Here is an 11,518-nt window from a genome sequence, read left to right on the forward strand (position 1 = left end):
GCGTGTTTGAACGAGGCGTTTTAGGAGGGCGTGGACAAGTCTTAACTTTTATAAAGAATATCTCTTTGGGTTTGGGACTTTAGTCTTTGCAACTTTAGGGATCTTATCTATTCACGAACAGCTTGTAACACTCCAAAGAGAAAGGAAAACTTGAAATAGCATTATATGACCCCTTTAATAAATGTATTGTTATTGTTGTATAATTAATAAATTATAATTATTATACACTTATAATACATTAATAAATGTATAATAATAATAATTATTATTATTATTACTACTACTACAAGTTCGATTTTAAATATTTATATATGATTAAATTACAATTATATAAAAAAAAATCTTCATATTACTGAAACCTTATCTTCTCCTCCATAATGGCCAAAAACATTTGTTATTATGCAAATGTGAAACTAATTGAATAATTAATCTAGACTGCATTACATTCACAAACTGCACCACAAAACTTCAGAGCACCAGAAACGTATAACTTTTGCAATGTGTATTTAAACAGTTTGATTTGTCCTATGGACAAGACAAATGGGAAAACACTTCCAGAACCCAGACTGCCGAAAAAATGGGCATCACTGTTGTCTTAATAAAGACTGCTTTGATAAAACCTCTACACCACAGAAGAACTACATGTCTGCATCTAGAGAGTGTCTACTTTACAAAACAACACTTCTGATAGCAAAAAATACTGTTTCAGGGTAAAGATCAGCTAAACTCTAAACAAACAACACCGTAAAACGCCTTTGATTCTATATAACTTAAGATCTACACGTCTAGCACATGTAAACAGACGGGTGTCGCTGTGACTCACAGCTGGGTGTTTGCGTGCTGTACGTCGATGCTTACAGACGCTGGAGCGCCGCATGGCCCTGCGTCTCTGAGGAGCAGAGGTAAAGAGCACTGAGATCATCCCAAAGGCCCTCAACCCCTGATCGTCCCCATCAAACCCTTCACACCATGAGAACTTGACCTTATGACTATATGCTGAGCTGACCTTTGCAGTGACAGACCGCTGTTTCATTTTGTCAAAGGTCATACAGTTTATTCACTGTATAAAGTTTATGCGCTGACAGTTTATGCGCTGATGCAAAATGAAATCGCTGTTGCATAACATACCCTCAGAGAAGCTCTAATGCTTTTCCCCCCGTTTTTACATCAGCATAAACACAGCGTGACTATTGCTGAATTTCTGCTCCATTAGCTTGAGTACAGATCAATGCGTTTTTCACTGCTGCAGTTGCATTAACAGTATGACACTGCTGCATAAATATGTATTATGTAACGTTTATGTTGCAGTATATTTCCATTCATTTTAATGTGAAAGTGTGTATGAAAATGCACAGCTGCAGACATACCTCATTGAGCCGATCCACGCTGGAGGTCCCAGAAAACTCCCCACCCGATTCTTGATAGTCACCTAGAAACATAAAATTAATGTGCTTAATGCAGGGGGGTGGGGGGGATCACATATGCATCATGATAAAAAAAAACATAAAAACTAAAATAATTTATTTTATATTAATAAAAATTAGGGATGCTGAGCCCGATACTGAGCTCCTGTACTCGTACTCGTTAAAATGCCCCGATACCAAACGCCGATACCACACAGCATGTGATAAGTGCCATATTCAGACAAAGAAACACCGACAACAGATAGTAGAATGGAGTTATTAGAGATTAAGGATGTCTACGAAGTATGTGTATGCAATGAATATAATAATGTTAAACATTCCGTATTAACGCTTGTATAGCTGATGTGCGAGAGCAGATGAGCAAAGCACGCTGAGTGGATTGAGCGCACGGCGGCGCAGATGCGCGAGCTTGTCGAGTGAATATATCTTTCTCACAGACATCACTGGAAAGTTTGTAGTTCAGTCGGATGTGTCAAAAACAAGTAAGTAAAACAATGCACAAGTTACTTAACGGTAGGGAGAGAGAGAGAGAGAGAGAGAGAGAGAGAGCGCGCGCACTTCTGTTGTGTGATCTTTGATGTTCACTCACTTAGCACGCATCATTTGAATTAAAACGAAATACACTTTAAGCAATATCGTATCGCATATCGAATTTTTTAACAAGGTATCGCATATCGCATTTTTCTTCAATATCGCACAGCCCTAATTATTATTATTGAAAGAAACCTAGTGTTAGACTTTTATTTGAACATGGGTTTCATAAGTGTAAAACTCTCCGCGGCCTGTGAGTCCGTCTCGCAAACAGCATGGAATTCAGTGTAATTAGTGTTCCATAATCTCACACTGTTTGACACAGACCCTAACCTCCTCAGAGTCAATGGGGCTCCTTTATCGCTAATCCTATTAAAGATGTGAAAATCTCTGCATTTGGAGGATGAATGGAAAAAAAACTCCTTCCAGCGGGCTCGGCTTATGCATTACAAAACCAAAGCATCTGGAAAAAACGCTTTGCATCACCCGCCTCGGGGGCCCAAAATACCCCCCTACAATCTGAGATCGTGTCGGATGGGTGAAGATAATCCCAGCGTACCCTGGGCTTCCTCTGCCTCTGCTGTCTCGATTTTATCCATCAGATCGTTGGAACTCCATTTGGTGATGTCCTTGGCAAAGATCTCCTCGTTGTCAGAGAAGTCCTCTGAGGAACAAGGATTAAGACTTTAGTAAATAACAGATTGCCATGAGCACCTTCTTAAACTCAGGATCAATCCTGCATTACCGTGAGCGTCAAAGAACTCGTCGTCTGTGCTGTCCTCCGAATCTCTGGCGATGCTCTGCATGCGCCATTCAGAAATGCTGTGACGTGAAGGACTTCCTGCACACATTATGAAAAAAATGTCATATGCATCATGATTCTTTTACAAACTAATATGCATTGATGAAAAAGGGGGAAAAAGATTAAAATAAAAGCCATTTGTGATCACAATTTGAAACCATTTTATCACAATTTATTATTAATTAATTATAAAAAATATACATACATATTAATAGATATGTATAATAATATACATATACACTTTTATATGTATAATTTACATACATAATTCATATATTTATAATTTATAACATATACAATTATATAACTCAGTGTAATACTATTACATTAATAAATTGTTAATATTAAAATAAACTATTTAAAAAAGAATTTCAAAATATTATGAAATATTATTACAATTGAAAAATAATTTGATATTTGAAAATGTTAAAATGTAATTTATTCCTGCGATGCAAAGCTGAATTTTCAGCATCATTACTCCAGTCTTCAGTGTCACATGATCCTTCAGAAATCATTCTAATTTGCTGATTTGCTGCTCAAGAAACAATTCTTACTATTATCAATATTTAAAATAGTTGTTCTGATACATATTAATAGATATGTATAATAATATACATATACACTTTTATATGTATAATTTACATACATAATTCATATATTTATAATTTATAACATATACAATTATATAACTCAGTGTAATACTATTACATTAATAAATTGTTAATATTAAAATAAACTATTTAAAAAAGAATTTCAAAATATTATGAAATATTATTACAATTGAAAAATAATTTGATATTTGAAAATGTTAAAATGTAATTTATTCCTGCGATGCAAAGCTGAATTTTCAGCATCATTACTCCAGTCTTCAGTGTCACATGATCCTTCAGAAATCATTCTAATTTGCTTATTTGCTGCTCAAGAAACAATTCTTACTATTATCAATATTTAAAATAGTCGTACTGATTAATATTTTTGCGAAAAACTAAAAAACTAAAAAATAAAAAAAAAAGTTTTTCAAGATTCTTTTAACAGAAGGTTCAAAAGAACAGCATTTATTTGAAATAAAAATATTTTGTAACATGACAAATGTCTTTACTGTCACATTTGACCAATTTAATGCATCTTTATATGTGTGTGTGTGTGTGTGTGTGTGTGTGTCTACTGATCACCATGCATTTTTGAAGTATGGCGGTGTGTACGTACCCCCTCTCTTCGAGGAATGCGAGGACCTGGAAGAGGTGGACCACTGCTTGGTCAGCTCTCCTCGCGCCTGCAGCGTGTCCCCCATGGTCCTCGTCGTGCCCTCGGCTTCGATGGAGCTGATGGCCTCCTTGGCTTCGTGCTCTTTCTCGGGGCTGGTGACGGCGCCGTTGTTCTCGCCGCCCTCCTCGTTGCAGCTGTACTGTGCCATCTTCTGTGCCAGAGCCAGCTGCGTCTCCAGCTCCAGCTGCCGGATATCCTCCATGGTCAGACCGTACCACTCGTCCTGCCAACACCAGGCCTGCCGATGAGCGCGTACCATCACCTTCCTCAGCCCTGATGGGAAGGTATCATGAGATTAAAGCTCACAATAACACAAAGTGTAATTGTTTCGACAGTCACTACATGCAAACTAGTTTAGGGGGGGAAACAAATGTTTGCAGTAGATTTTTACATCTTCTAAAGATAATGTGTGTAGTGTTTGTTTTCAGCACTCCTATGCTACGTTTTTGCAAAGGTGTTCATAATTTTTTATGCATTTATATGTGGTTGCTAGGTTTACGAGTTGAGAAAAATGCTAGAAAAAAAGAGCCTCTGACAACAGATGGTGATAAAATTTAAAATGTTACAAAGTAGCATTTATAGGAGTAACATGTTACTTTTAAAAGACACTTTTCTCAATACTGCTATCAACCAAAGAGACTGTTTGTGTGCTACAAAGCAAGGGTTGATGTGTGGTTTGGCTTATTTCCTTGTGCGATTTCCTCGACTGATTAAGACGTGTCAAAGACGCAGTTAACCAGTCTTTCAGATAACTGAACTTGGTAATGAAGAGACGTGCGAACAAAATTGTTTTCACAGCAGCCAGGAAACAGCGAGAGGAAAATTGATAAAAATAAAAGGAAATCCGCCAAAGATGGGAAAGAAGATTAAGCGGCGCTCGAACAGCACATGGAAAGGAAATTAATTTTGCCCTGTTGTAGTCAGGAGGAGGCGGTTCTCTGAGCATTGACTGTCACTGGAGCCGCACAGCATCAATCTCGTTTTCATTAAGTGCAGGTTAATGATTAAGGGCTTTTTTCCTGACAGAACGCTTGACACCTGCTGCCCACCCACGCACAATGATAACAGGACGTTACCAAGCATAATTTCACGCAAATATGCAGCAGATGGATCAGCTGACTCGTATAGAATTACTGGAGAGACAAATGTCCTCTCAGAGCTAATAACACTGGTGGACATATGGTAGAGGACACCACTGATAATAGCACTGGTGCTAAATTAATAATAAATTCACTGGATTACCGAAAATATGCATTGTTATTTAATTTTTAAATGTTTCGTCTGAACATTTCCGAACACTTACCCACATCGTGAATGAAGCGCTCAATCTTGGACTGCATGCCCCAGTATCGAAACTCCACCTTACACAACTTGTAAGCGCACATGACGGGCATTTTGCCTGGGTTGTTGTTGATTTCCACGATCCAGTTGTCAGACAGGGGGCCCCGCTGGGTTTTATATGACTTGTAGAGTTTGGGGTCTTCCTCAGCCAGGTACTCATGAGGGGCGATGAATTCATTCACAATATCGATGGGATCTGTGAAAGACCATTGTTCCATTGGCAATCACACATTTTTTGGGAGAACAAGGCACGAATGGTGAACAGGTTCATATTTAGTCTTTTATTGCAAACCAAATCAGTTCATCACAGAGACTTTATAAGACCTTCTGAAAGGTAATAACATGGACATTGAGGCTGTAAAACCTGGTTTATCTGTTAGTCTTATGCGTCATAAAGCTTTTCTTTTATTCAAGCAGCTTTGGCATAAGGAATCAAGTTGTTCCATTAAAAAAAAAAATCACTACTTTTATGTCCATTCATGGAACTTTGTTTAGAAAAACTGACATGAAAATAGCATTATTTGTATGTAGTGTGTGTATAGATTTCTTTTTACTCTTCTTTGTTTGCTAACTTGTCTTTTGCGAAAGGCCAAGTCTCATCAACTCTTCAAAGGAACAGTTCATCCAAAAATAAAAATCTGCTGAAAACTCACTCTCAGGCTATGTAAGATGTAGATGAGTTTGTTTCTTCATGGAAACGCATTTGGAGAAATTTAGCATTACGTCACTTGTTCATCACAGTTCGTCAGAATGAGAGTCCAAACAGCTGATAAAAACATCACAATAATCCACAAGTAATCCACACCACTCCAGTCCATTAATTAACGTCTTGTGAACTGAAAAGCTAAATGTTTGTAACCATAAAACCATCACAAAAGTTTTTTTTAACTTTAAACCATCTCTTCTGGCCAAAATACCAGTCCATATTCCATAATAATGCTTCCTCCAGTGAAAAAGGCTGTTGTTCTCTCACATCAAAATCCTGTTTAGATCTGTTTTGGACTGTTTTCGCTTGTAAACGGTGCTTGATCTGTGCAAATCAATCTCCTGATTCAGACGAGACGACTGTTTCACCAGAGAAAGCAATAGTATAGACAGAAGTTAAAAACCCCTTGAAGGTTTTATAAATTTCAATTCACTTCACAAGATGATTATTTGTGGATTAATGTGATGTTTTTATCAGCTGTTTGGACTCTCATTCTGACGGCACCCATTCACTGCAGTGGATCCATTGGTGAACAAGTGATGACTGTTGAAGAAACAAACTCATTCACAGCTTGAATGACCTGAGGGTGAGTACATTTTCAGCAATTTTTCATTATTGGACGAACTATTAATTCAGAGCTGTAATCTTTACTGTGTTGAGAACCGAACTCTGCAAGTCTTCAATTATTCACAGTTGCAAGGTACAGATTGGTTTCTGATCTTGGGTTGTTTAATGTTTGCAGACTGCCATGTCATCAGACGGCCTCTAGGTGTCTCCACAGCACACTCATGAAGGTACATGTTATCAGTAAGGAATGGAGTTATGTAACAGCATTCACAGGGCGCTTCCCCCTGCAGTGCCTGCGTCTGTCTGCGTTCGGCTCAGAAAGCCTCCAGTACCTGTCCCAGAGTGCAACGGGGAACTCGTGCCATGGCACACTACCCAACAGCAGCATGGTACTTTGTCAATGAAGCCTCACGCTGTCTGCATCTTAAAACACTGAGGCATGATTCGAGAGCTCTTCCTGCTGGAATGCTTGAGACTGGTCTCATAAGCTAACAGGGCTCATGTGTTAAAAAGCATGCTAAGGACAGGACCTCTTGGAAATGCAACTGCTCAAGACGCTCAGTTGTGTTTTTGCAGTGCAAAAATGGTCAAAAGCACCAAATATATGCATTAAGCAGAGTAAAAATAAAGAAGGTGCAACTGTACCTATATCCCGTTGCCTCTTTTCGGCCGAGGACATGTTGAAGACGTCATTCTGGCAACCCGTGTCCGGCTTGTAGTACGTCTCGATATCGATGGAGAACTTTTCGACGAAAGGACACGTGTAGCTGCAGGACAGGCGAGGAGAGATTAACTCTGATGTAATTTCATCATATCAGTGTCATGCCTTAACGCAACTGCTCTGCAGTGAGGTTCATATGAGTTTATCCCTTCTTCATACTTACCATGACCTCTTTATTAAGTAACAGATATATGTTTATTGCAGTAGGAGTTGAGCTGAACTCAACGTGCTTTGATGCAACATTCCCTATAAAACCAAAAAGATGCTTTGAGAAAGTAAACATGGGTCTATTTTGATTCCATGTTGACTTCAAGATCAAAACAGGAAGGCCTGACTTGAATGTTAAAAGCTGATGTGGGTATTTACCGGAGTACTATTGAAAGCGAGCCAGAGGGTTATTATTAGGCGATAGCACGCTCACCGTGTGCGGGTGTATGGGTAGGCGTTCCAGGATTCCTCTTCCACACGAAGAGCAGCTTTTGGCAAGATGGAGCGGAACCAGCTAGGGATGTGTTGGCCGATGTGGTAAACCTTATGGGTGTATTGACCAGAGCCGCCTGGGCCATCCCTGTAGGGTCGGTTCTCCAGGATCTCCACCCCACTGCCCTCGCCTTCACTCTCTTCACGACTCTTTTTCTGCACGGAGGGAAAGGTCTGGGATAAGGGTTCACAGACTTCCAAATGGACCGTTATTATTATTAAGTCAAGTCACTTTTTTGTATAAATCTCTTTATACAATGCAGATACTTTCAAATCAGCTTCACATTAATACAAAGGAAAATAACAGTGTTAATGTTGTAGAATTCACCAATTATGAAACCAATTCGATTTCAGCTATAAAAGCAGCTCTGCAAAAGATAATACTTCAGTGACAGTGTTAATGTTGCAAAATTCATCAACTATAAAATGAGTTCAATTCAGCTATAAGCAGCTCTAAAGAAGATAAGTGTTGATGCTGCAAAGTTAGTGTCACTATCCAGCTCGATTCAGTTCATATGTCATTCAAATGTGTTGTTTCAATTCAGATCAATAACTGCGTCAAGTTAATCAATTATGAAACTAATTCAATTCAGCTATAATCAGCTCTACATGAGGCAAGTGTGTCAATATTCAACATAAGTCAGTTAAATGATGATTCTATTCAGTTGAATGAGTGTCGATGTTGAAAAGTTAGTGTCATTACCAAATTTGTTGTTTCAATTCAGTTCAATAATTGTCAACGTTGCAAAGTTCATCAATTACGAAACGAGTTTATCTCAGCCATAAGTAGCTGTACAGAAGACAATAGTGTTGTTATTTAGCTCAATTGTGTTCAATTTTAATTCAATTCAGTTGAATGAGTGTCGATGTCACAAAGTCATTTAAATGTGTCATTTCAATTAAATAACAGTCAATGTTGTAAAATCTATCAATTCTGAAACAAATTCAATTCAGCTATAAACAGCTCTACAGAAGGCAAAAGTGTCATACAACTCAGGTCAGTTCAATGTTCATTCGATTCAGTTGAATAAGTGTCGATGTTGAAAAGTTAGTGTAATCAGTTCAATTACTCAAATTTGTTGTTTCAATTCAGTTCAATAACTGTGTCAATGCGGCAAAGTTGATCAATTCTGAAACAAATTCAAATGAGCTATAAATGGCTCTACAAAAGACAATAGTCACTATTCACCTCAATTCCATTTAAATTTGTTGTTTCAACTCAATTCAATTACAGTTGTCAATGCTGCAAAATCTATCAAATACCAAACAAATTCAGCTATAAGCAGTTCTACAAAAGGCAACAGTGTCATTCTATTCAGTTCAATAACTGTCATTGTTGCAAAGTTCATCAATTCTGAACAAATTCAATTCAACTATAAACAGCACTACAGAAGAGAACAGTATCATTATTCCATTCATGTGCGTTCAATGTTGATTCAATTCAGCTGAATAACTTATATTGCAAAGTTACATTCTAAAAGTTATAATACATTACATTACATTCATTATCCAGCTCAATCCAGTTCAAGATATGTTCTCATCCAATAGTGTCAGTGCAGTTTAATCAAAAATATTACGCTGGAATCTTAAAACCTCCTTAGGAAACTCAAAGTTAATGGAAGGTGACAGTCTATCCCAAAACAGAATTGACTACAACCCAACAGAAGTCAACTACATGCTCCGCGCTATTGGTGCTGGCCAATCAAGGAACACCTTCAGCTTTGTCAGTAAGATAAGCCAAGACTCAGTGTGATTGCCAGCAGACAGATCCGTAAAAATAGGGTACAGTCTTGGCACAGCTTCTGAGCTGTGAATTCTGGGAGAAGGCCCACTGTGCCAGTCAGGGTGACACATGCCATCATATCTGCCTCACTGAAGGTGGTCATATGAAGATAGTTGGAAGCATCCGGTGGCTAATTGCATACCAACTTATGAATCCATCAGGGACAAGTTTGGCCCACTTAGTTCCACTATGGCATTGACACTAGGGATATGTCGGTATCAAATGTTTATGTTGCGATTAATTGCTAATGCTTTTATCACGGTATACGGCCACTATGGAGAAGAAGTTTGTCCTGGGCCCCGAATGTGAAGATAAAATTCAGAACACATTGCAAAACATCAGTTTTCATTTTGTACAGCATTTTTTACATTTCTATTTGAACTAATTGACATTGATATAGGTGTAATTATGTAATTGTTATACGTCCTCTATGTTTAAATAAAAGACGGATGACAGGCCAGTGAAGCTGGCACACTTGCAGGGCAGATGGCCACACAGATCCCATCAGCCGTGACTCTGCATTAGCAAGATGATAGTGGGGTGATTAAAAGCCGACAATGCTTGCTTAAGACCTTCATTAAGGTGAGGTTTGTTACAGAGATGCAGAAGAAAGTTATATCGTATTAATTTCATCCGAGTGCTCTCATGAGATGACCGCATGGGCACTGGATGCCAACAAAGACTAAAGATGGAAAATGTGGCAATGATATTACTGCAGAAGCTGTTAGTATTTCTTTATAACCTAACTGGCAGAACTTCACTGATGTAATATATATTTTTTCAATAATATTTTTTATAATAATGTATATGTACATTTTTATTAATATTAAAGTGATATATTTAACAAGTTTGTCTGGGAATTTGGTTGAAGTTGAACGATAGAACGAACGATAGATAGATAGATAAATAGACAACAATAGAACGATAGAAAGAACGATAGAACTATAAAATGATAGAACAAACGAACGAGCGAATGAACGAACAAACGATAGAAATACAATGATAGAACAATATATAGCTAACTTAATTTCCCAGAATGCATTACTTGTGTTACAAAGTGTCTGTTTATTACAATTTAGTAGGGATGCACCGATACCACTTTTTCCAGTACTCGCCCGATACCGATACTTTCTTCCTGTGTGTCATGGCAATTTCAAATCAAATTCACACTCATGAATTGAAAGGAAGCTAATTCTTCAATTCTGAATTTTGCACGTGTGAGAATGGCATGCTTTTTGTAAAATGCAGTGCCAAACGACCTCGCCCCTGAGACGCCCCAGAAACAATCACTCTTGGCCTCTCAGTTTCAGGGGTTTCTAATGCATCCTCAATCACCGAATACGTGGTGAGTAATACATTTCCATTTTAAAAGCACAGGCCCGTGCCAGCGAGGGAATAGCGGTCATGTCTCGCTCAATGTCAGACCGCTGCTTCTCTCTCTTTCTGCCAGGCTACTGTCAAACTCACAGACTGCACTGTCAGGACTGACGTCAGACCGACACGTTCCACAGAAAGGCGTGTGAAGCAGCAGCCCGTTGGAGGCGATCCGCAGGTCTGGAGCTCACATGTGCTGAGCAGGAAGAAATGGGCCGTTCTCTTGTTAGAGAGGTGAGCTGTCAGCAGCTGGAGGTGGCAGGCGGGACAGACAGACAAATGGCAGGCGGGAGAGGGAACGGGCGGCAGAAGCGCTGGGCTGCGGTATCTGTTTTTGGTCATCCTCCCAGCGTGGAGTCGCCAGCACTTCATTATGGCGCTGACAGATGACATCAGGCCCCGCAACCGCTTCAATCAATCCCTCGCACACACATGCACACACCTCAGAGAAGTGTGGTCTCGATAACATATGGCTGTGCAGTAGAATCATATTGCAATGTTTTCCCTACAATATTGCATTGAT

The 11,518-nt window shown here is 38.8% G+C and overlaps 1 protein-coding gene across 4 annotated transcripts in view; it reads right to left on the reverse strand.

Moving 5' to 3' along the window:
- The window catches only part of pitpnm2 (phosphatidylinositol transfer protein, membrane-associated 2), a 58,054-nt gene that overhangs the window by 32,924 nt on the left and 13,612 nt on the right, over positions 1–11,518 (reverse strand). For 3 of the 4 annotated variants that reach the window (XM_016441804.1, XM_016441962.1, XM_016441724.1), the window contains exons 2-9: positions 7,780–7,994; positions 7,283–7,404; positions 5,327–5,560; positions 3,964–4,296; positions 2,701–2,796; positions 2,515–2,619; positions 1,368–1,429; positions 824–889 (exon numbers count right to left, since the gene is read on the reverse strand). In XM_016441804.1, the coding sequence (XP_016297290.1) occupies positions 824–889; positions 1,368–1,429; positions 2,515–2,619; positions 2,701–2,796; positions 3,964–4,296; positions 5,327–5,560; positions 7,283–7,404; positions 7,780–7,994 (1,233 nt within the window). The remainder of the gene's footprint in view (positions 1–823; positions 890–1,367; positions 1,430–2,514; positions 2,620–2,700; positions 2,797–3,963; positions 4,297–5,326; positions 5,561–7,282; positions 7,405–7,779; positions 7,995–11,518) is intronic. The other variant, XM_016441878.1, reaches the window with a different exon arrangement.

This window comes from Sinocyclocheilus anshuiensis, unplaced genomic scaffold (assembly GCF_001515605.1).
Source record: "Sinocyclocheilus anshuiensis isolate Anshui unplaced genomic scaffold, SAMN03320099.WGS_v1.1 scaffold269, whole genome shotgun sequence".
NCBI lineage: Eukaryota > Metazoa > Chordata > Actinopteri > Cypriniformes > Cyprinidae > Sinocyclocheilus > Sinocyclocheilus anshuiensis.